The 24,567-nt window shown below is 65.7% G+C and overlaps 1 protein-coding gene across 2 annotated transcripts; it reads left to right on the top strand.

The window, feature by feature from the left end:
• Positions 1-1,967: 1,967 nt before the first annotated feature.
• Positions 1,968-17,520, top strand: ZBTB7A (zinc finger and BTB domain containing 7A). Of its 2 annotated transcripts, none has more exons than XM_042928015.1 (3): positions 1,968-2,254; positions 11,673-12,943; positions 16,950-17,520. In XM_042928015.1, the coding sequence occupies exons 2-3, from the start codon at positions 11,688-11,690 to the stop codon at positions 17,446-17,448; spliced, it is 1,755 nt and encodes a 584-aa protein (XP_042783949.1). In that variant the 5' UTR covers positions 1,968-2,254; positions 11,673-11,687; the 3' UTR covers positions 17,449-17,520. The 2 variants fall into 2 exon arrangements, with proteins under 2 accessions (XP_042783949.1, XP_042783950.1); XM_042928016.1 differs by lacking the exon at positions 1,968-2,254 and adding an exon at positions 3,322-3,520.
• Positions 17,521-24,567: the final 7,047 nt, after the last annotated feature.

Genomic DNA, 24,567 nt, shown 5'->3' with positions numbered 1-24,567 from the left:
GGTGGAATGCTGGATTTGACGCCCTTGCCCCTTGCCCCTCTCTGGGCCTCAGTTTTCTCATATGTAAGATGGAAATTATGTAACGCCTCCTTCTCAGGGCATAATGAAGTTTAGATTCGTCGCCAATCTTCTGTACGCGTCTATATTCATTCCCTGCCCCTTCTGAAGCGGTTTATCCCCTGCGGAAAAACGGTGCAGGATATTCAGGGCTGCATGGTACAGGAGGGGAAACTGAGTCACCCGGAGGGTGGAGCTTGCGGGGAAGGGGGTGAGGCCACTGAGGAGCAAGGCCCGAGCTCCAGTTATCTGCAGGAGTCCAGGCACCACCCTGAGACCTGCAAGTTGTCTTTCTGCCTGGCCCTTCTGTCCTAAGGCTGATGGCAGGCCGGTTTAAGGAAGGAAAACGGGCTTATATCCCAGGCAGGGTCGTTAGAGCAAAGTCCCTGGGTTCCACCCTCACCGGGACCCACACGGCCCCTCCCTCAGTCCCTTCCTACCTACTAGGGGCCGGTTTCAGTCCTGGGGCTGGCACTTCCCCTCTGGGGGCCTCCCGGGTTTCCCCTAGAAGCCAAATTATTATTACAAAAGCCGATTCAACCCGTTTGGGAGTTGAAAGGCGCCTTTAATATGTTGGGCGAAGAAGCAATAAAGTACGAGGGGCGGTGGGAAGCTTTGAAGTCCGAGAAGGACAGACCCCGTCCACTTCACCCACGGCAGGACCAGTAATGGTGGTGATAATGATGGTAACAGTAAATAATAATGATTATAACGCGATTGGACGTTAGAATGGAGGTAAACAGGACCCGGGACAGAGCCAGCCACTCGAGAGGCGCTCGGTAAAAGGCGGCTCTAAAGCAGGTGCCAGCCCTCTCCGTCCGAGGGAAGGAGGAAGGGGAAACTGAGGCCCAGAGCCCCTCGCGCGGCTGATCGCACCGGCCGGCCCTCCCCAGGCGCCTACTGTGTGCAGCGGGCAGCCGGCCGGGCCGGGTCAGGCTGTTCTCACCGCGCGGCCCCTCCTCCCCCTCCCCCGTGCCCCGCCGGACCTCTCCCACGACCGGGGAGGAAGTGGGAGAAATGGACAGGGGAAAAAAGTCGGGCTGAGCCAACGTCTCCCCGCTCCCCATCTCTGCCCCCTCCGGAGCCACGCAGACCCTTGAGCGAACGGCCCGCAGGACCCAGACGTCCGGGGCCCGGTCCCCGTCCAGCCCAGCGGCCCGCAGTTGGGTGGGGGAACTCGGCAAGCCGGGAAAACAACCGCCCAGCCCGCCCCTCGCCAACCCCTTCCCCCGCTACGCCCCTGGCGCAGCGGGCGGAGGCGACTCTTTTATATAATCGCGGGCAGGCAGGTTGGCTGTTTCATTTAGGGACCCGGGAGCCCAGCGGACCCAAGCCGTCAGTCGAAAACCCGCCCCCGGGTCCCTTCTGCGGCGGGGCAAACTGAGGCCCCGGGAGGGCCGGCGCCTGGCCCGGGGTCCCCGCTCCCTCGCCCCCCCCTACCCCCAGCGGCCCAGGCCGCCGCGACCCACGCCCGCGTCGGTCCTCGCAGTGCGCACAGCCCTCCCCGCCCCCGCTGCCATCCTGCCACGCCCCGGGCGTCGGGGGCAAAGCCCGCGCCCCCCCGCACCCGCCCCTGCGCAGAGGCTGGGGGCCTGTTTATCTGGAGGCCCCCACCCCCCTCCACCCCGGGGGGCCCGCTCCCCCCGCGCCCCGGGGAGCTCTGGGGCCAGATAAGCTGGCAAGCTGGCACGGCGCCGCGCAGCGGGGCGGAGAGGTCAGAGGAGGGGGGGCGCGCCGGGGGCGGGTTGGACCCCCCCCCACCAACTTGACAAAACCTAATAACAGCCCGGTCTCCCCGGCGCAGCGGGCGAAGCCCCACGGGAGGGCAGAGACGTGGCAAGAGGGGACCTGCCGAGCCTGTTCTGGCCTCCGAGGCCGGGGTGGGGGGGGCGGGCTGGGCGTGGGGGGGGGCCGGCGGCTGCGGCACCTTTAAGACAAGGGAGGACCCCTCTTGCCCTCGGAGAAACCAGGAAGGGAGTCGCGAGCATCATACGGGGCTTTGGCTGTACTGTACAGTTACTGTAGGGGCAGTGACGCCGCCGCCGCCGCCGGAGCGAGGGAGCGACGAGTGGAGAGCGCGAGAGGCGGAGAGCGAGAGACGCGGACCCCGGAGGCGAGCGGCCGAGGAGCCCAGTCCCAACTCCGGGCCCCGGCCCTCGCGCCCCGGCCCGGCCCGGCCCCGGCCCGGCCGCGCGAGGTAAGTCAGCGCCCGGCGCGGCCCCCCGCACGGGGTGCAGGGCGGGGACGGGCCGGGGGCGCTGCGCCCACCTCTGCCCTCTCGGGAAGGGGAGATCCGGGAAGCCGCGGACGTTCCGCAAGTTTCAGAGGAGGGGGTGGTTGGCAGCTGCCCGGAGGCTGGGAGCGCCCTGGATCCCGAGCGCGGGGAGGGGGCGCCGCCCGGGAAGGGGGATTGGGGGCGAAGTGCATGGGCTTATGCCCCAGCACACCCCCCCCCCCGCGCCCCAGTGCATGGCTTTTCGGGGATCCCAGACGCGCGGGGAGCGGGGGAGGGGAAGCGGGGCCGCATTGAGGGTGGGGGGGAACCGGCGTGGGGAGATAGGGGGGCGCGTCGCGTGCTAAGTTTGCAGCTAGGTACTGGGGGTGCTTTCGCCCCCCGGGGGCCTATTCGGTGCTGCGTGCATACGTTGGAGTTGGCCAGGATTGAGCTCCATGGGGGATGGGGGGGGAGGGGGCTGAAAAAACAGGGAGGGGGGCTTTGCAAAGGAGGGGGAAGGGGTGGAGTGTCCCGGTGGGCGGGCGCGGCCGCGGGGGCTTCTGGACGCCGTAGTCCCCCCACCGCTTGCGACTGGCAGGTGGCAGGCGGCTGGGACTACAAGTCCCAGGGTGCCTCGCGCCGGCGGCCCGCCGCGGTCCGCGGGTAGGGGCGGTGCGGAGGAGGGGCGGTGAGCGGCGGGCCGGCGAACCAATGGGCGCGGACCGATCGCGCGGCGCGGCGCGGGGGCGGGCCGAGCCGGCCCGGAGGCGGGGCCTGAAGCCGGGCTCCCCTCGCCGGGGGCCGGTGGCGGTCCCCGGCTTCCGGCTGCGCGGCCCGCGGGCCGGCCCCCTCCCCGCCCCGGGGCCCCTCCCCGCCTGGTTGTGTAACCGTCCCCAGCCCCCCTCCCCTCGGCCCCCCGCCCCGGTAGGGGGGGGGGGGTCACCCACCCGGCGCTCCCCGGGGAGGGCGGCGGCCCCAGCGGCCGCGCGGCGCAAGCGAGCCCGGGGATGCGCGGCCTAGTGCAGGCCGGGCCCGGGCGTGGGGGAGGCGGGCGGGCGGACCCAGATCCGGGGTAATTTGCATCGCCCTCCCCCCAGCCCGGGTGGGGATTGGCCGCCGGCGGCGGGGGGTGGCGCGGGGCCAGGCTCACTGCCGCCTCCCGGCCCCTCGGAGGGAGCCAGCCCAGCCGCAGCCGCCGCCACCGCCGCCGCCGGGGCCGGGCCCCCTCGCCGCTGCCCCGGGAAGGAGGTAGGAGCCCCCCACGCGGGCGGTGCGGCGGGGGCCCGCGGGCCGGGGCGGGGGCCGCGCGCTGCGGCCGGGGCGGGGGAGGGGGCCGCTTCCTGCCCCCGCCCGGGCCTGACTCAGCCTTGGGTGGGGGGACAGGCCTGGCCCCTTGCCCCGCCCGCGCGGCCGCGCGGCTCCGGCCCCCGGGGAGGGGGCGGAGAGCACCCGTCTCCCCGCCGCCCGCGCCCCCAAAGCGCGTGACCCCGTCTCCTCTGGCTCAGACCCCCCTCCTTCCCCTTGACGCCACCACCACGTGCGAACCCTGAGTCCCGGCAGAGGAGGGGGTGAGCTGGTGGGATCCGGCCCCCTCCCTCGCCCTTCCTCCCTCCCTGGCTTGGGAACCAGCCCCCTCCCCCAGTCCCGGGCCTGGAACCAGGCAGGGGCCTGAACTGAGCGCCGGGGCCGGTGCACCCCCCCCCCCTCCCCCGGGCACAGGCCTTTGCGGGTTCTGGGTGGCACTGCTGGCTGGGGAGCCCGGTGGACCGCAGCAAGAGACTGCTGTCCAACCTGGCTGGGGCACCCAGTGGGCGCCCACTAAATGTTTGGGGAATGCAGCCAGCAGTGGAGTGAGCCGGCAGGGGAGGCAGACAACTCCTCCCCCCACCCCCCCCCAAGCCGGGCGGCGGAAGTGAGAGAGGTGCTGGTGCCCCTTCCCCGGGTGTGCCCACCTGGTTCACCCATGGGTGGCAGGCTTGGTTTACTACGCACCCCCTCCCCCTGCCAGCTGCCTCCGGGAGCAGGGTCGGCTGGAGAGGGCATCCGGGATTCCATGTCAGCGCCCCCCCCCCCCCACCACAACACGGCCAGGGCGTAACCCTGAGTGTGCCGCTCCCACACTGGGGGGGCCCTCCGCAGGACCAGCCGATCACTTCCTATTGGCAGAGCTGGTCTTGGGAGAGGTCCGGGGAGTCCAGGCTCGGCTCCGTGCAGGGGGCATTTTCCCCTGGGGGCCACCCCCGCTGGGGCCCCTAGAGCGCACCGGGCCTGGCACTTGTCGGCTGGGCTCGGGGCTCTGTTTACCGCCAGCCATCGCTGTGGAGACGGGAGCCTAGGGGAGAAGGGGGGGCAGGAGCCGGTGACTGGAAGAGCGGAGGCCTGGGATCCGCATGCCTAATGAGGGAAAGAGGAGCCAACGGGGACACTGAAATTTTAATTCGAGGGTCACTTTGGGGGGGTATTTATTATTCAGTTCTGATTGGCTGCGTGGTGGCCAGTCAGCACCCTGGCCCGGGCCGGGAGCCACGAGAAACTCTCAGCACAGGCCCTAGGAGAAGCAGCAGGGGGTGGCCGCAGGGAGCTGATGCGCCCTTTCCTCTGTGTGGGAGACTGAGGCCTGGCAGAGCTGGGTCTCATCCAGTGGGGAAGGTTCCTGAGGCCGTAGCAAGTACTCGTGTTTGCTTTTTCCCTTCCTTTCTCTTCCTTGGGGCCCTCTGACCTATAGCTGGGTCAGGCTGGTGGCAGTCCCCTTTGCCACAGGAGGAAACCAAGGCTGGGAGGGGAGGCTAGACACGCGTGTGGGGACCCCGGGGCAGGGAGGGGGGGGTGGCTTACAGCAACCCTCGGAGCAGGTGCCGTGTTGGGCAGGGGAGACTGAGGCCCAGAGGGAAGCAGAGAGCAGCCCAAGGTCACCTAGCTGGGCCTGGGTCTGACCCTCATGGTCCTGCCTCCTGGCTCACAAGACGAGTCTCCTCTCAGCTGAGGGGCACCCACCCACTTCTCTTCCTGGGGGCCTGGGGGCTGAGAGCCGGCATTTGTAGGCCAAATGGAGACTTCCTGGGGCTTATGAAACCCTGTGTCCAAAGAGGACAGCGAGGCTCAGAGAGGGCCAGCCAGGTGCCCAAGGTCACACAGCATGAGCCCCTTGTCCTCTCGCCTCCCCAGCCTTCTGTGGCAGGCACTTTTATGGCTCGCTAAGGCCTTTCCTGCCCTCTCTGAGCCACAGTCCCGCACCTTGGCACCTTGGCCCCTGGAGATGGGCAGGGCTCTGGGTTTTATGACCCATTATACCCAAGATGACTGAGGTCACCTCGCTAAAGCTGAGACTCAGGGCCAGCCCCTCTGCAGCAGAGCTGGCCCGAGGTCTGCTGGGGTTTCGAATGACCCACTAGCTGCTGTGTGACCTTGGACAAGCCCCTTGGCCTTTTGGAGCCTGGGTGTCCCCCGCTGTAAATTGGGGTTACAGGGTTCTCCCTGCGTGGTGCCTGTGGGTCTACCTGTGTCCTCTTTCCTGCCCTCCCTCATGGAGGGAGCACCTAGGTCAACTCAGGGCGCAGTGGGGATTCTGGCGGAGTGTGTCGCCAGCCCGGCCACTTGAGACATGCAGAACCCCCTCACCTGTCACCTTGTGCTCCAGGCACCTGATGGACCATAAACCGCCCTGCAACAGCCCTGGGCAGTGGGGACCAGAGGAACAGGCTTGGGTGGGGGCCAGTGTGGTCCAGTCCCAGCCCAGCCCTCACCTCCACCTGAGGTCTCCTTGGGGAGGTCACCGCCCCTCTGCCAGCCTCACTCTCGCCATCAGCCCAAACCTGTGGTCCTGAGGGTTTAGTCCCCGATTGCCCAGGAGACTTGGCTGAGCGACTGTCGTGCGGTGTCAGGGCCTGGGAGAGTGCTGCATCCCTGGTGACCAGGGGTTAGGGCCCCCCTGTCCTGAGTTCACAGATGTCAGCAGGACTCCAGTCCTGCCCCAGGCTCCCTCTGTGACCTCAGGCAAACCTCTCCCTTTTCTGAGGCAGAGGCAGCTCTGAGGGGGCGTGAGAATAAGCTGTCCTCAGCCCCAAGTCCTCCAGGGTAGGGGGTTCAGTCCCTTGCTGGTACCTGGGGGCAGTGTGGAGGAGGGGGGAGGAGCCTGGGAAGGACCAGTCGGGCAGTACAGAGCCAGTGGGCTTGTGTTCAAAGTGAGCTCTGCTGTGTGACCCTGGGCGAGTCACTTCCCCTCTCTGAGCCTCAGTTTCCTGACCCGTAAAGTGGGGCAGTGATTACAGACCTGTAAGGACCCCTGTCGAGATCAGGGTCGGGCCTGTTGAGGAGCAGCGCCTGCCCTCGGGGCCCAAGTCCTGAGTGGAGCCCCAAAGCGCGGAAGGGGCCCTGCTGAGAATCTGGCGCTTGTGAAGAGCCTGGCCAAAGGACTGGCCCCTCCATCTGTCCCCCCAGCAGGCTGTGAGCGGCCACTCGGTGGAAGTGTCCCCACCCACGCCTTTCTGGTTTAACTGGAAAACAAGGCCCCGTCCCACCTCCCATCAGGATGTGTTTGATGGGAGGGAGCTGGCGGGTTCGTGGGCACAGGACACAAGGCCCCCACGGGCCAGGCTCCCCCTCGTCTGGGCCCTCCAGGCTTAGCGATCCACCTGCCCGGGCTGGGGGCGGGGGGGGGGGTGGGTGGGAGGTGCAGGCACCTCCTGGTAACAAGCAGGCCTCGGGGGAGGGAGGGAGAGGTCTGGACGAACGAGAGGACAGCTTCGAGAGGCCAGCCAGGCCCCTTCTGGGCATTTTGTCCAAGCAGGTACAGCCTGAGCAAGGGTGGGCTAGACCGTGATGGGAATCTGTGAAGCCTGGCTTTGCTTACCCCCAGGTGATGGGAAGCTCATTCCTTCTAACTCCCCACGAGTGGCTCTGGCTTCCCGGGGCTTCCTCTTGGAAGCCGGGGACTGGTGTCAGGGCTGTTACTTCCTGGCCCGCGACAGCCCTCGAGAGCGTGGGAATAGGGTGAGCCTCAGCCCCACCCATGAGTTGGGGGTCAGATGGGATCCTCGTGACCTCCTCGAAGCACCCCCCGCCCCCCAACTTCCCACCGGCCTGCAGCCTTCCTGCCTCTGGCCCTTTAAGGCCTGGGCAGGAAGCCCCTCCCCATTTAGGGCAATAAATGGACACATAAAATGGCCGAGGGCCTGTTTGCTGGTGTCTGGCCTGGCTGGAGGCCTGTGAGGACAGGCGGGCTGGCAGCCCGGCAGCCACCCTGGGCCGTTGGTGCCCCCCACTCCCTAATCGGGACGCTGCATTCCTGTCCCATTAAACCCCAGGCCGGGGACCGGGCCAGGCAGGGATTGGCACCAGGTCAGGGCGGGGTTACCCGTTGGGACCAACCTTGCAACACAGGCCGCTGGCCTGGGAGGGGGCGGGGGCGGCTGGGCGTGGGCCTGGCGACCGCACCTGGGCACCAGACTTGCTGTGTGACCTTGGGCCGGCCACCCACCCTCTCTGGGTCTGGTTTTCCCCTCCAGGTGAGGGCTCCTCGCCCCTGGCTTCCTCCTGGGGCCTCACCACATACTTCCTTGACACGCAGTAGGTGGAGAGGGGGCTGAATTCCTGGAGTCACGTTCGGAGGTTAAGTTCGGAGTCCCCCCATCCTCAAGGAGGCCCCGGGGCCGGGGGGGTCAGTAAGCAGCCTCACTGGGCCTTTGGGGACACATGCCGGCACACAGTAGGTCCTCAGGCAGTTTGCTGAATAGGTGGGGCTGGGACCCTGGGCTTCAAGCAGCCCCAGTCCCCTTGGCACTTGTCATGACCTCCGAGGAAACTGAGGCACAGAGAGGCCCTGCCTCTTGCCCAGTGTCCTACAGCCTGGAAGTGGAGGACCTGGGATTTGGGCTCGGACTGCTGTGCACGGCACATAGTAGGTGTCAGAGGTCCCTTCTTTGGTTTCCTGTTCTACTCTGTGTCGGGGCCGGGGCGTGGGGGGTAGACAGGCCTCAACCGCTCATTAAGCAACCCCCCTCGCCCCCTCTTCCAGGAAGACAGCAGGTGGCAGTTACCTGCCCACCCCCTGCTGGCCGCCCCCTCTCCTTCCCCACGAGTCTGGGGAGGGGGGAGAAGGAGGAGGCCCGCCCCAACCCTCACCTTGCCCCTGACCTTGGGAAGCACGGTAAATAGGGCCTCCTCCCCCTGTCCCTCTCCGGGGCGCCCACCTCCCGGCCTTTGCCTGTCCTGTTCCCCGCGCTCAGGATGCCCTTGCCACACCTGCTGCTCCTGGGGCCAGGCGGGGGCACTCCTGACCTGGCGCTGGGTCCCCGGCCTGGCCGCTGGTCTGCTGTGTGCCCTTGCCCAGGCCTCCTCACCTCTCTGAGCCTCTCCTCGTCTGTAAAGCCCTGGGCTTACAGCGAGAAGGATGGAACAAGGTGCCAGTTAGTCCCCAGTCGTCCAGGGCACACGGGAGGCCCCGGGAGGGCTCCCGACAGGCCCGGGGTTCTGCCGCCTTGGAAACAGTGCGGCAAATAAATGACCCTAGGTTAGCTCAGAGGTGGGACCGGGGGAGCGCGCCAGCCGGGTGGGCGGGGCTGGGTGTGGGCTCACTCCGCGCATAGCTCTGTGGTCTTTGGTTCATCCGGTTTGCTGCGCCCCTACTGTGCGCCGGCGGCGGGGGTGGGGGGAGGGGGGGAGCCTGCTGAGGCCTGCCCCTCGGCCGCCGCCGAGTCAGCACCGAGCGCCCCGGAAATCCCATGGAGGCGGGGGCGGGGCTCTGATGAAAGATGGGCTGGGTGGGTGTGGGCCCGAGCTGTGAGGACCCTGGCCCTGGAGGGTGGGGACCTGGCCGGCGTGGGGGTGGGGCTTCCTGGAGGAGAGAAGTTTCATTGGGTCGTCCTGACCGAGGCAGCCACCTGGCGTGGGGGCACCTACTGGGTGTCAGGTGCCGGCCGGGCCTCTTAGGGTGCAGGAGGCCACACGGCTGTCCTGGCGAGAAGATGCCGTGGCGCACAGTGGGTGTTCAGCAAACAGGTGCCTTTTAACTGCCGGGTCGCCCGCCTGACCCGCGCGCGCGGGGTTTTCTGCCTCTGCCTTAGAGGGAGGGGCCCCAAGGGGTGGGGGCAGTGGCCTGGGGTGTGGCACGCAGGTGGCGGGAGGGTGTGGGCCAGGTTGTCTGCAGACCCAGTTTAGTTTCCAGGCTGAGGGATGAGGCAAGGGCTTGCTGGGGGTGGGGGGGTCTCTTAGGATTACGTGGGGGAAACAGAGGCCCTGGCTGGAGGGGACAGAGACGTGGCCTTTGGACCTACGGGCCGCGCCACGCTGCAGGCTCGCCTGGCTGGTGCAGACCCAGGCCCAGGGCCCGGGCCGGCGCCCCGTGCCTGCTCCCCCAGCCGGCTGCAAACCGGAGCCCGAGCATCTTCATACTTGGGACCGGGCTGCGCCAGCCCCCTTGCCCGGCAGGCGCAGTGCCCGTGGGAAGGCAGGGGTGGGGCAGCCTGGGGGGCGGGGGATGGGGGGTGGGGGGGGAGGTGCTGGTGAATGCTCTGAACCATTGCAGGTCCGGACCTTGAGGCACCTGGGGGGAGGATGGCAAGCGGGGCCACGGTGGCCATCTTGAGGCCTTGGTGGCCCGGATCAGAAGGGGGTGAGGAGGGCCGAGGCCAGTCTGATCCGCAGCCCATCTGCCCACTTGCTCCCTGGGGCCTGGGGCCAGACGGCAGATGGTGGCAGGGGGTGGGAGCCGCCACAGGGGCTCCTCCGAGGCTTCCGTGGCTGGGCCTCAGATGGGGTCGGGCGTCCCCCCCCCCCATCTCCTGCTCCCAACAGCCACATCTGAGCCTCCCCCCCCCCCCGGCCCCACCACCACAGGCTGGCGGAACAGAGGGGGGAGCCGAGCAGCTGGTGTGGTCAGCGGGAGAGAGGGCGGGCCGCAGAGAGAGGCGTCCTGGGAAGTGTAGTGCCGGCCCGAGTGGCCACACAAAGGCCTCTGTGTCAGCCCCAGGGCCAGGGCCCTGCTCCCAGGGCGGCCCCGGGTCGGGACAGTCCCGGCCTGGCCTTGGGTCGGGCCAGACCAACCCCGGGGTCCCTCGCCAGGCTGGTCCACTCGCGGCGGGAGGCATGTGGGTTGGAGCTGGGTTGGGCTGCTCGTGCTCTGCCTGGGGGGCTGGGGGTCCCGAGGCCCTCAGGCCAAGGAAGGCGCGGCCCCCCTCCCGGGAGATGTCTGGGGGCTCTGTCCTGAGAGCTGGGCAACCGGAGGAACGTGGGTTGTGTTGGGTGGCTTGGGGCAGCTGGGGGCTCCCCAGAGAGGGTGGAGGGGTGGGGACAGGAGCCAGAGGGTTGCACAAGCGCCCGAGTGGGTGGATGAGTCACAGCCCAGGGGAAGGCGGAAAAAGGGAGTGGGGGAGAGGGGCAGGACAGACGGAGTGTCCCCCACCACTACCGCCAGCTTTTCCAAAGGCCTCTCTGTCCATTCGACAGATGGGGAGACTGAGGCCCTGGGCCGAACAGGGTGGCCAAGAGTTGGGGAGGAGCCGGGTGGGCATGAGGTGGACAGAAAGCCCCTACTTCTCCTCTGGGGGTTCAGCCTGGGTGGGCAGGGAAAAGGAGCCTCAGGCAGTCGTTCCCCCCCGCCCCCACCCCGTGACTCTCTGCTGTGCCTGGGCCAAGCTGAGCTGCGTCGTCCTGGGGGCTCCGTGCTGGGGGCTCCGCGAGGAGCGGGAAGTGGCTTGTCCTGTGGCCACTGGCTCCGCCCCTCCAGGGCACGCCCACAGCCTGGTCCCTGGGTCTTGGCCTTACCCTTTCCTCCTGACTCGTAGCCTCACTGGGAGGTCAGAAAAGGCCCAGGGGCCAGGCAGGGACTGACGACCGGGTTGTCCCCCCGGGTCGCACATCCCAGGTTTGAGTCAGGGTACGGCTGAGGGGCCGTGGGCGTGGTTCTCCGCCGGGAGCCCTGTTTTCTCACCTCCACAGGGCAGACGGTGCTGCCCGCAGGGACTGCCGGGGGCTCGGCCATATGACAGCGCACAGTGGGTGCCTTGCCTCACCGCCTCCTTAGAGAGGGTGCGGGCGGAAGCCAGCACTCAGATTCATTAGGAAGCAAGGCATTTATCGAGCGCCTACTGTGTGCTCCCGTACCGCCTCAAATCATCCCTTGGCCGGGCACTCTAGGGGGCCCTCTGGTGGAGGGAGGGTGGGGGGGGGAGTCAGGATCTGTCGCTCGAGCCCCCGGCGTGGGTTTTGCCCGTTGATAAGGCAGCACTGTACGTCCACCTGCCCTGGTGCACAGCTGGGAAACTGAGGCTGGGGGCGGGGCGGGGGGGGGGGGGCGGCGCCGCCTTCCGGGGGTCCCCAGCCCCGGCCGGTGCGCCCACCACCCCGCACCCTCACGATCACTACTCCCTCCCTCCCTCCCCCCCCCCCCCACCTGGCGCTGCAGGTCTCGGCGCGGAAGATGGCCGGCGGTGTGGACGGCCCCATCGGGATCCCGTTCCCTGACCACAGCAGCGACATCCTGAGCGGACTCAACGAGCAGCGGACGCAGGGCCTGCTGTGCGACGTGGTGATCCTGGTGGAGGGCCGGGAGTTCCCCACGCACCGCTCGGTGCTGGCGGCCTGCAGCCAGTACTTCAAGAAGCTGTTCACATCGGGCGCCGTGGTGGACCAGCAGAACGTGTACGAGATCGACTTCGTCAGCGCCGAGGCCCTCACGGCCCTCATGGACTTCGCCTACACGGCCACGCTCACCGTGAGCACGGCCAACGTGGGCGACATCCTCAGCGCCGCCCGCCTGCTGGAGATCCCCGCCGTGAGCCACGTGTGTGCCGACCTCCTCGACCGGCAGATCCTGGCGGCCGACGCGGGCGCCGACGCCGGGCAGCTGGACCTCGTGGGTCAGACCGACCAGCGGAACCTCCTCCGGGCCAAGGAGTACCTCGAGTTCTTCCAGAGCAACCCCATGAACAGCCTGCCCCCCACCTCCGCCTTCCCCTGGTCTGCTTTCGGCACGTCCGACGAGGACTTGGACGCCACCAAGGAGGCCGTGGCCGCGGCCGTGGCCGCCGTGGCCGCCGGCGACTGCAACGGCTTGGACTTCTACGGGCCGGGGCCGCCGGCCGAGCGGCCCTCGGCCGGGGACGCGGACGAGGGCGACAGCAACCCGGGCCTGTGGCCGGAGCGGGACGAGGACGCCCCTGCCGGGGGCCTCTTCCCGCCGCCCGTGGCCCCGCCGGCCACCGCCACGCAGAACGGCCACTACGGCCGGGGTGGGGAGGAGGAAGCGGCCTCGCTGTCGGAGGCGGCCCCCGAGCCGGGCGACTCTCCGGGCTTCCTGTCGGGCGCGGCCGAGGACGGGGACGGGGACGGGCCCGACGCGGATGGGCTGGCGGCCAGCACGCTGCTGCAGCAGATGATGTCATCGGTGGGCCGGGCGGGGGCGGCGGCGGCGGCGGGGGACAGCGACGACGAGTCGCGGGCGGACGACAAGGGCGTCGTGGACTACTACCTGAAGTACTTCAGCGGCGCCCACGACGGGGATGTTTACCCGGCCTGGTCGCAGAAGGTGGAAAAGAAGATCCGGGCCAAGGCCTTCCAGAAGTGCCCCATCTGCGAGAAGGTCATCCAGGGCGCCGGCAAGCTGCCGCGGCACATCCGGACCCACACCGGAGAGAAGCCCTATGAGTGCAACATCTGCAAAGTCCGATTCACCAGGTGAGCCGGTGCGCCGGGGGGCGGGGTGCAGCGGGGACGCAGGGACCCCCACCCAGCCCCCCCCCCCGCAGCACCGCTGTCCCCTCCGGGGATGGTGCTTTCTCTGTCTCGGGCGGGGGAGGGCTCGGGCGCTCCCCAGGCTGAGCCCATAGGCCTCGGGGCCGGACCACGGGAGGCTCAGGCTCGAGGGAAGGCCCGGGAGTCGGGGGTGGGGGGCGTCCTTCTCATCCGGACTGGAGGCCGACATTTGCCTGGGGAGAGGGTGGCTGCCCCGTAGGGCAGGGGGAGCCGGGCTGCCTCCCTGAGTCTCCCAGGAGCCCCGGGGGACTCGCTCTACTCGGCCAGCGTTTACGGAGCACCTGCTGGGCGCCAGGCCCTGTCCTAGGCCCCCGGGGACCCAGGAGCGGAGAGGCACGCCAGAATCCCCGTGCGGGCCATGGGGCGTGTGTGAGCTAAAACCACAGAGCTGAGAAGACAGGTTGGGAGCAGAGAACCAGGGAGGGGGCGGCGGCTGTTTTAAACAGAGCTGAGTCCCCGAGGAGGGAAGCGCCACTGCAAAGGCCCTGAGGCCAGTTCAGCTTGGGGGTCGCGGCGGCGGCAGCAGGAGGGAAATGGACATGGGAGCCGCTGGGTTTGGTCCCTAGGCAGGAGGAGTTGGAGGCCAGGCTAGGGGAATTTGTGATTGGGTCTTAAGAGTCCAGAGCTGGCCGGCTGGGCCCTGTGGGCCAGCCGGCGGCGGGGGGGAGGGGGGGGCGCGGGGGGCTGGCGTGCAGGGGCCTGGCCAGGCTGGGTGACTCAGCATCACCCCCTACCCCCACCCGCCCTGGGGTTCCCCCAGCCACGCCCACCCAGGCTGAAGAAAGAGGCCATTGTCCCGGCTTCCCGGCCCTGCCCCATGGGGACAGGATCTAGGGGCTGACCCCCGGCCCCTTCCCCACCAGGCCAGGAGAAGAGGGTGTGGCCCAGACTGCAGGGCTCAGGACCCTAAGCAAGGGGTAAAGGGTGCCAGCTGGGAGGTAGGAATCTAGTTGGGGGCCTGTCCCCCCCCATTTGGTGAGATTGGGGCACCGTTAGTCTCGGGGGCTGCCTCTTCCTCCAGACAGGGGTCCTAAGGTGGCTGTGGGCCGTGCCCTCAGGGTCTCTGGGCCCAGGAGGGGCAGCTTTGTAGAGGCCCAGTAAGCCAGGATCTGGAGAGGTGAGAAGGGGCCTGGGGCTCCCCTGACACTCCCCCCCCCCCCGCCCCCCGCCCCGCCCCGGTCCCACACCCCTAATGACAGGCCTCAGGTGGCTTCATTCTGAGCTGGAGTTCTCCTGGCTCTACCCCACCCTGACTCAGGCTGATCCTGTTTACCAGGCAGGGAAACTGAGGCAGGGAGAGCCACACCAGGCCGGGCCTCTACCCCCACGTGCCCACCTGGCTCCTCTTTGCCCCCAACCCAGGGCCCCAGCCCCCACGCCTTCCTTCAGGCCAGGGAGCCCAGGGGCCCCTGTGAGTCACAAGCGGGGCCTGTGGCAGCCGGGGCTATAATTACCCGGACCAGGGCTCGGGGTGACGAAACAGGCTGCTTCCACCCCCACCCCACCACCGGGCAGCCCCTGGCCCGCTGTGCAGCCTGGGGCAGGTCGCTTTGCCTCTCTGAGCCTTAACTGGAGGAGTCTCTCTGCTCCTCAGTCGGAGTCCCTGCTGCCCCCTCTGGACCTGGCCCGCGCTGGGATCTGGACGGGACAAGCGGGAGACCGTGTTCGTATAGACTCTGAGGAGGTGGAGGGAAGGGAGCTCCCTCGGGGCTAAGAGACCCGGGTGGTCCAGGGAACGAGGAGTTCACTGTGTCCCGAGTTCTGTTGACTCACGTGGGATTATAAGGCTGGAGAAGAGGCAGGGGTCTGGTTGCAAAGGGCCAGGCCTTGAACCTCAGGGCAGTAGAGAGGCTTGAAAGGGTTAGAGCTCTGTGGGTGGTGCCAGAGGTAGGGACCTGGGGCTAGAAGAGCCTGGGGAGACCAAGTCTCTGAGGAGTGGGAAAGGCTTCCTGGAGGAGGGACATTTGAGATGGGGCTTTGACGGATGCATAGGAGTTTGTCGGTCCCGCCACTGAGCATTGTGGTAGGTGTGAAAAGTGAGAGGTCCAGGATGGCTGAGCCGTAGGGTGCACGAGGCTGCAGCAAGGAACGGGTCAGATGCTGGCCAGGGTTGCGGAGACCCAGGTCTCTGCCCCTGCCCTGTGGATTCCAGGCAGGAATCCTCTCCCACGGCTAGAGGCCAACCCAGCGATCACATGAGTCACCTCTGTGATTTGACATCTTCCGGCAGGCGCATTTTTTAAAAAGCGAGAGGAACAGGTGAAAGTAACTCGAGTCGTATTTGACGTCCATTTTTCTTGCGTTCAACGTGTAATCGGCGGACAGAGCTCTAAGCGAGCCAGTTTGCGTGACACGTTAAGCGAACGAAGCCTTCAAGATCTGGGGCGCCTTTTGGACTTGGTGGCCCATCTCAGCTTGAGCAGGCCACGTCGCGAGGGTTCGGGCCGCGTGTGAGAGCCGTGGCTGCTGTGTGACACAGAGCAGCACCCGGACTGTCGTTGCTTTAGGGCTGATCCGTTGGCCAGCTTGGCTGGCTCCGCACTGTTCCCTGTGGGGCAAGATGGGCAGGCAGGGGCCCCGGAATCACCCGGGCCCCAAGGAAACCGGCACACAAACGAGAGTAAGGGGTGGTGGCCTGAGGGACGCGGGGTGGGTCGGGTGGAGTGCGAGGTGGGGAGGGGCCCGTCTGAGGAAGTGACGTCTGAGCTGGAAGTCAGAGATGAAGATCTGGTTAAAAAGTGCTCCAGGCAGCAGGAACAGCATGTGCAAAGGTCCTGAAGTAGGCTTGTGCTCAGCCTGTTGCAGTGACAGCCAGGAATCCAGCGTGGCCAGAGCAGAGAAAGACAGAGGTGCTGGGGGAGTTGACGGAGACTGGGGGCTGTGGGGTGGGGACCCTCTGTCCCAGAATGCAGGACTTTCCGTCTTAGAGACCAGGACAGCTGGCCACCCTCTCTGTTACCAAACACCCTGGCGTGTTGCCTCATGCCCTGTAGTATTTTCCAGCCCCGGAAATAGGGTCTGGTATTCAGCAGGCACTCAGTAAATGCCTAGTGTTGTGAATGAATGCGGGTGCCACAGGCAGAACCCCCAGAGGGAAGCCCCATTATTTTCCTCCTTCTATGGATAAGAGAAAAGGGGTTCGGAGAGGTTCTGCCATTTGAGCGGTGGCGGTGGGGGGGGGGAGTGCAAGGCGTTTTCCAGCCCCTGTGGGTGTCGCTTCCCCAGCGCAGAGGGCCCACGTCTTGGGCCCACGGCCGTGGGTGCCCCGGTATTCCCGGGCTTGTCCGTCCTCGGGCTTGGAGGGCCCACGTCTCGGGCCCATGGCCCTGGGTGGCCCGGTATTCCCGGGCTTGTCCCCACCCCGGCGTGGAGGGCCCACATCTCAGGCCCACGGCCCTGGGTGCCCCGGTATTCCCGGGCTTGGAGGGCCCACGTCTCGGGCCCACGGCCCCGGGTGCCCCGGTATTCCCGGGCTTGTCCCTCCTCGGGCTTGGAGGGCCCACGTCTCGGGCCCACGGCCCCGGGTGCCCCGGTATTCCCGGGCTTGTCCCCACCCCAGTGCGGAGGGCCCACGTCTCGGGCCCACGGCCCCGGGTGCCCCGGTATTCCCGGGCTTGTCCCTCCTCGGGCTTGGAGGGCCCACGTCTCGGGCCCACGGCCCCGGGTGCCCCGGTATTCCCGGGCTTGTCCCTCCTTGGGCTTGGAGGGCCCACGTCTCGGGCCCACGGCCCTGGGTGCCCCGGTATTCCTGGGCTTGTCCCTCCTCGGGCTTGGAGGGCCCACATCTCGGGCCCACGGCCCCGGGTGCCCCGGTATTCCCGGGCTTGTCCCCACCCCTGCGCGGAGGGCCCGCCTCTCCGGCCGTGGCCCGCGGGGCTCGGGGTGGTGCCGGCGCCCGCTGACCGCCCCCCCTCCGCCCCGCCCGCAGGCAGGACAAGCTCAAGGTGCACATGAGGAAGCACACGGGCGAGAAGCCGTACCTGTGCCAGCAGTGCGGGGCGGCCTTCGCGCACAACTACGACCTGAAGAACCACATGCGCGTGCACACCGGCCTGCGCCCCTACCAGTGTGACAGTTGCTGCAAGACCTTCGTGCGCTCCGACCACCTGCACAGACACCTCAAGAAGGACGGCTGCAACGGCGTCCCCTCGCGCCGCGGCCGCAAGCCCCGCGTGCGGGGCGGGGCGCTCGGGGGGCCCGACCCCTCCCCGGGGGCCGCCGCCCCGCCCGGCGCCGCGGCCCCGCCCGGCTCCCCCGACGGCCGGCGCAACGGCCAGGAGAAGCACTTTAAGGACGAGGACGAGGACGAGGACGAGGCCGGCGCCGACGGCCTGAGCAGGTTGAATGTAGCGGGTGCCGGCGGAGGGGGAGGCGACGGGGGCGCCGGGGCCACCGCCGACGGCAGCTTCGCGGCCGGACTTGCCTGAAAACCAAAAAGAGAAAACAGAAACCCGAGAGAGAGAGAGAGAGACAGAGAGAGAGAGAGAGAGAGAGAGAAAATCACCCACCACCCCCCCAAAAACACACAAAAAAAGAAAATCTATCTATATACAGATATCTATATCTATATATATATATACAGATATATATATATGAGGCGCCACAGAATCTAGGGTAGTGCTTTTCTGAGATTTTTCTCCTTCATGATGTTCTCTCCCTCCGCGGGGACCCTCGGCCCCGCTCCGGCTCCCCGTACCCCCACCCCGCCGACGGGTTTCGGGGCTCGGTTTGGGGTTTTTGTGGGACATCTAGATTCTGAGCCCCCCCCCCCCGCCGGGCACACCCAGCATGGGGTCTGGGGTCCCATCTGAGGCCTGGTCAGGGCCCCAGGCGCCAGGTGGGGGTGAGGGTGGCCGCGGGGGCTGGGGCACTGGGGTGGGCTTTTGTTTTCGTCCCCTCGCTGGTTTCTATGAGTCTTTCAGACAAGACCTTAAACGATCTCTGTCCGCTGTGAGTGGACGTTAAAATGCACCCTGTCCCCACCCCCATCCTCCTTCCTCAGGGCACTTACTAAGTGGGGGTCTCCCCCCCCCCCACCTCCCCGCCTCCCCGACGGCCTCCCTGCCTCCCGCTCCTGCCTGTGGTCCTGTACGTGTCCTGGCCGCTGTGACACAAATCTATTTATTTCCAGGCCCGGAGAGGGGAGCCGGGGGAGGGGGCGCCAGGGTGGCTCCCTGGGGGGGGGGGGGGGGCTGCCGCCGCCTCCCGTCACGGCACTTACACCCTGGCGGACCCCCCCCCCCTTCGGACCGCCGCTCAGGGCGCCCCGCCACCCCCCCCCTCCCCCAGGCCGTGCTCCCCGACCCAGGCCACCCAGACCCCACGAGACGTTTGGAGATTCAAAACATTTTTGTCTTTACCCTCCCCTTAGCCCTCTCCCAAGTTTTTAAAGCACTTTTTAGATTTTTTTTCTTTCCCTCCTTAAAAACAAAATTTATATATAGATATATATAGATATATATATATAAAATATACTTTCCTCAGAGGAGCAAAGCAACATTGTGGGGTGGACGAGGCCAGAGCGGAGGGAGCCCAGGGTCTCGAGGTGGCAGGGAGGAGGGGAGAAGAGGCCAGACGTTCTCGTGTCACAAAAGCAATAAAGACAACATTTTACAAAATGAAAGGAAAAAAAAAAAAACAAAAAAACCACAAAAAAACACACACAAAAAAAGACAACCAACCACAAATAGAAGTCTTGGCACTTTGTAACGGAACGGGTACTACACTTTATCTTAATTCTTAATTTAAAACAATGTTTACAAGTTGCAACCAACTTCTATGAAAAGTCGAAAAGACAAAAAAAAATAAAAATAAAAAATAAAAGAGAGCGAGCGAGAGAGAGCGAGCGAGAGAGAGAGCAAAAAGAAATTCCTAAAAGTCAATTTATTTTTGTACAAAATAATAAAAAAAAAAACCCACCGCAGACGCAGAATCCACTTCTGTTCCCCGAGGTGACAGGGGTCAGGAAGGCACGGGGGCGAGGTCTTCTGAGGTATTCGTGCTTTGACCCGGGGCCTTGCCTTGCAGGCAGGACCGTGGGATTTTTTTGTGTTTCTGCCGTGTCCCCCCCCACCCCACCCCCCTCCCATTCTGTCCCGTTTTGGTTCTGATTCGGAGGTGTCTCATCACCTGCGATGGCCACCCGTGTCTGCGGGGACCCTCCTTACTGACTCCCCAGCTCAGGGATGGGCCCGAGAGAGGGCTGGCCTTCCAACCAGCTAGAGCAATCCAGTCCCCCCCCCCCCCCGCCCCCTGCCCTCGCCCCTCGCCCACTTTGGGGCTCCCCGCCCTCCAGCATGGCCGCCCTTCCTTGTGGCCACCAAGGAGCCGCCATCTGGGACAGGTGAACCCCGTCGAGGCGGGTGGCGGGGCCCCACCTCCAGGGCCTTATATTCCCCCAGGCACCCCTCTTTTTATTCAAAGGCACTGACTGTAATCTGGGGGCTGGCACCCGCCTCCCCCCAGCCTCTGGCTCCCCAAAGGCCCGGTACTGACCGAGCCACAGGCCACGGACGGGGGCCAGGGCTGGGGAGACCGTGTTGCCAGAGGCCAGGGCACCCTCACCCCGACGCCCTCTCGCATATGCAATGCCTAGCGTGGGACCCTGTAAATAGACGCTCTGTCAAGCCGAGACCCTCCCCCATCAAAGCCCAAGGTGAGGGGTGCCCCTGCTCCCCCCCCCCCTCCAGCTGCTGGCCCGTCTCCCTGTGCCCCTTTGCTCTGTGACAGACCCCGTCTTGTCTTTTTTTTTTTTTTAAAGGGAAGCTTTTTAAGAAGGCAACTTTCATCATTGTTTCTACAGGATACTATTCATCACCCCTCCCCCCGAGCCCGTCAGCCCCCCAAATGTCTCAGGACCCCCCCTCCTGAGGGGGGGTGGCAGGGGAGCCCAGGGCCGGGTGGCCTCCCTCACACCCCGGTGTCATAGAGTAAGCCCTTTCGGAGAACCATCTGTGGAGGCCAAGCAGAGAGCTCGAGCGCCCAGGCCAGGGACCCCCCCACCCCACCCCAGCTGAGAGGTTCCCTGAGGGGACAGCCCTCTCCCCCCCCCCCGCTCATACACCCCCTCGCAATAAAACCAACTGAAAAATCACAGCTGTCGTCCTGGCCAGTGGGGGCGGCTGGACTCGGGGTGGGGGGATCAAGGCCTCTGGGACTATGGCGGGGGCAAGGGCTGAATCCCCGCCGAGCACACTTTTAACACAGACTTCCTCGGGAATTGCACTAAACCCCTGCCCCTAGCTCTGAGCTCCGCTTCTGATCGCCCTGCCCACCCACTCCGCCTTAACCCCTGGCCCGCCCGCCCGTCCTAGGGGCCGCAGCGTCCGCATGGGCCCAGCGCCAGGACCCCGGCCCCTGACCCCGCGCAATCACATACTGTACATAGACGTGGATCGATTTTATTTTTATTCTTTAAATTAAGGTCGTGATCAAGTGTTGCCAAAGATACTGCTGAGTTCTCGCGTTTCAGGAAACAAACAAACAAAAAAAAAAATATTTGAGGGGGAGCGTGCTGACTGGTCAGAAAGGACACAGCAAAACGTTTTTTTGTTTGGTTGTTTGGGTTTTTTTTTTTTTTGTGTTTTCTTTTTTTGGGGTGTTTTTTTTTTTTTTTTTTAACTGCCTGGTACAAAAAAAAAAAAAAAAGAAAAGAAAAACAAAGCGAAATTGTTATTTCCATCATCTTGGTGAAGTTTGGGTGGATGTGTGTGCGCGTGTGTGCGAGAGTGAGGTCCGGGCCAGGGGCTCCGGGCAGGGTTGGGGGGGGAGCTCCGGGGGGGGGGGGGGGAGGTGTGTGCCGGAGGGCCTCCCCCCACACCCCCCGGAGCGCTCAGCTGGCCTGTGGGACCTAGGAGAGAGAGGCTAACACCCTTGCTACTTCTCCCAGCCTAGCACCCCCCCCCCACCCTGACCCCACCTTTTGAGATTAAGAAAAAAAAAAAAAAAAAAAAAAAGCAAAAAAACACTACAAAACAGAAAAAAAAAACAAAACTTAAAACCCAGTGAATGTAAAGTTCCGGACCAGGCCCAGCCTGGCACGGGTGTGGGCCTGCGCCTCTCCGGGTTCCAGCAGGCCATACCAAAGTCGGCCCCCCCCCCTTGGGTGGCTTGCCCAGGAGACCCCCATGTGGCCATCTCGTCGCCATTTGTACCTGGCTGTCCCTTTGCTTCCTTCCGGGGTTGGGGGGGGCGGTGGCGGGAGTCGGGGGCGGGGGGGGGGGGGGGGGGGCAGCATTGGACACGTTGCGCATGGTGGGGTCGAGGCTGGGCCGGGCGGGGGGAGGGGCCCCCCAGGACCGAGGCAGTCCAGGCAGCCGGGATTGTAGGAGGCCAGAGTGAAAGGAAAAGCAGGACAAAAAATTTAAAACAGAAAAAAAAAAAAAAAAAAAAAAAAAGCAAAAATCCTATTTTTTGAGAAAGAAAGATATTTATATTTGCAGTTTTATTTTAAAAAGTTATTTAAGCTGAGGAAGCAGCCTTCCTGGAGGGCGGCTGGCGCAGGACGGGTCAGGGCCTGGGGGCTCGGGCGCCCCGGGAGCCATAACCTCAGAGTTCAGACTAGCTCGCACTAAGGACATAGATTTACACAGGGGGTGGGCAGGCAGGGCCAGGAGGTGGAGGGGCTGGGGAGACCCCCGTCCCGATGCCGGGGCTGCCTGGAGGCCATGGCCAGGGTTCCTGAGGCCCAGGGTCCCCCCCGCCCCTCCCAGGCCCAGATACAAGGTGCCTTGGACTTTGGGGGGCCGGGCCTGGTAAACGGGGGCGGGGGGTGGGGGGCAGGGGCGGTGCCCGGGGGCACAGAGCACAGAGCAGACATTCCATAGACTGTATTTGAGAGTCTTTATAAAGTGTGGGAGATTTAAAAAAAATCAATTGATAAAAATGCACTTTTGGGGGTGGGGGGGGGAGAAGCTTTAAAAGTAATAAAAACAAAAACAAAAAGACAAAAGATGAAAAACCAGACAAAAAAAAAAATCATTTTTCTTGTACATAAAAAACCACTAAACGCAGCCTGTTACGACCGCTGCTGCCTCATTTGCCTGATTTTGATGTTCTTTGTGTTTTGTTTGGGGGGAGGTGGGGAGCAGGGGACGGTGGGTGGGGGCTCGGGGGCCCCCTTCCCTGAGGGTCCGGGCTCATGCACCCACACCAGTCGGGGCCCCTGCGGTGACCTGGCCTCGGGGCTCCCGGGGTGGGCGGGTGTCCCCAGCATCGGCAGGCCCAGGGCCCCTACAGAGGAGGTGACCCACAGTGTGGGCTTGGCAGGTGGCACTGGGAAGGGGCCGGGGGGCGGGCAGGGAGAACTGGCTGGACTGGACGTGCTTCTCCATCGTTTCCAGCTGCAGGGTTTCTGGAGGCCGGTGGGGGGGGGGGGAGTGGTGGTGGCTCGCTCGGGCACCCCAAGTCTGTCAGAGGCCCCCCCCCACCCCGTGCGGCCCCGCGCTGGCCCCGGGGACGCGACCAAGGATCCGAGCTGGCTGCTCCCCGGACATCCCCGGGGAAGAAGGGGGGCCAAAGCCCAAGCACCGATGAAGGATCCTGGACTGCAGCCCCCACGTCTGGGTTGGGGTTCCCAAACATGGGCACTTTCGGCCCCGGGAAGAGGCCCTCCCTACTGTTGCCCAGTTGGGCTCAGGCCAGCAGGACCCAGACTTGGGGGGTGGAAGAGGGGACTGGGGGGCTGCAGCCTGGGAGAGCAGTGGCGGGGGCCTGGGCGGGGGGGGGGATAGAGGGTGCCGGCTCCAGGGGTCACGTGGCTGCACACGTGGCGTTCGAACCCAGGCCTCCCCCTCAGCTGAGTGAGGGTGGGGCCGGCGGGGGCTGGGGGCAGCCACCAGCCCCACAAGGGCCTGGTCCCCCGTGCTCCCAAGTCCACTGGGAGAGGCTTGTTTCGAGTTGGAAGTATTCACACACGTCTCCCCCTGTAAAGCCAGAGGCTTTAGCACATCCCAACAACTATGGAATCGTCACCTCTAAGCTCCAGAACATTCCATGACCCCCAGAAGTGCCATTCCCCATTAGCAGTCACAGTCACACCTTCCCCCCCCCCCCCACCTTGTTCCACTTCCTGTCCCCGGACGGGCCTGTTCTGGACGTTCCACACACGCGGGCCCACACCCCGCGTGGCCTCTGGCGTCCGGGTCCCTCCCTGAGCGTCGCGTGTCCGGGGTCCGTCCGCGGGGCGGCGGGGGTGGGCGCCTGGCTCCTGTTCAAGGTCCGATCACGTTCCCGCCCGAGGACGCGTCTCCATCTGCTGGCCCGTCGGCGGACGCTGGGTGGTCCCCACCTTTGGGCGCCCGTCAGTCACGCTGCCTGCAGGTGCGTGTCGGGGGCTCCCACGTGAGCCGGCTCCCTCTGCCTCCGGGTGGGTCGCGAGGACGGGGCGGGCCGGCTGGTGGTCGCTCCGTGTTGCGCCTGGGGAGGGCCCGCTGTCCCGTCTTCCGGAGCGGCCGCCCCGCTCTCCACGCCCACGAGCCTCCGGTCCCCGCAGCCTCGCCAGCACTTGCTACTGGGCCGGGGACGCCAGCCCTCCCCGCGGCGGACGGGCGGTGGCTCCGGGCTGCGTCTCCCGGGGGCCGGTGAGGAGGCTCAGCATCTTCCCGCGAGCCTACTGGCCATTTGTGTACTTTCTAGGCCACGCAGGGGAGCAGGGACAGTCCTGGGGTTGGGTGGCTCTGGTTCAGCTCCTCACCCGACCTAGCGGGGAGACGCCGGGCCCAGCGGCCAAAGCGAAACCTTCCTCAGTGGACCGAAGGCCGCGCTTCTTGGATCCTGAACACCGCGGGGCAGAAGGGAACGGTCAAGGCGGGGGGGGGGGGGGGGGGGGGGGGGGGTCGGGGGTTGTCTCTGTCCTTTGATGCCCTCGCCCCCAGCCAACGCCCCAGCACACAGAGAAGACGCCCCGGTGGCTTCACCTTGACCTTTTTTATTTGTGTTTTTTAAAAACAATTAAATTAGAATACAAATATTAGAAAACGGTGGCCCTCAGCGGCCCGTGCAGACGGAGGGGCCGCACTGCACAGCCGAGTTTATACAGTAAAACTGAATTTGCCCTCGGCCAGATTGATGTCCCTTTCTTCTTTAGACCTGAAATGATATTGCTTCCTGACTACAAGAGTTCTGTTTATACAAAGGAAATTATTCTGGGGCAGGGGGTGGGCAGCAAGGAAGAAAAGAAGCGAGACAGAACGGGGCAGAGGCGGTGGGAGAACCAAGCGTGGCCTCCGGGGGACGAAGACGCCGGGTGGCGGGGCCGGGCGCCCAGCTGCCGGCTCCCCACGATGGCCGGACCCCACCCCCACCCCGAGGCCGGGCGTCCCCGGGGCAGGGGGGCGGGGGGGGGGGTTGCTGGGTGAGCAGCTGAAGGGAGGCCCTCGGCCCGGCCCTGTTGGAAGACGAGAGTGAGGCTCCCAGGGGAGGGGGTGCCGGGCGGGCCTCTACCCGTCGGAAAACCCAAGAGCAAGAAGAGGGGGGAGGAGCCACCCCAACTGGAGAGGGTGGGGCGGGGGGGGTTGGGGGGGGGGGTCCCTGCTGCCCCTGGGGGA

This window comes from Panthera leo, chromosome A2 (assembly GCF_018350215.1).
Source record: "Panthera leo isolate Ple1 chromosome A2, P.leo_Ple1_pat1.1, whole genome shotgun sequence".
NCBI classification, from domain to species: Eukaryota; Metazoa; Chordata; class Mammalia; order Carnivora; family Felidae; genus Panthera; species Panthera leo.
This window is presented reverse-complemented; position numbering and strand designations above follow the sequence as displayed.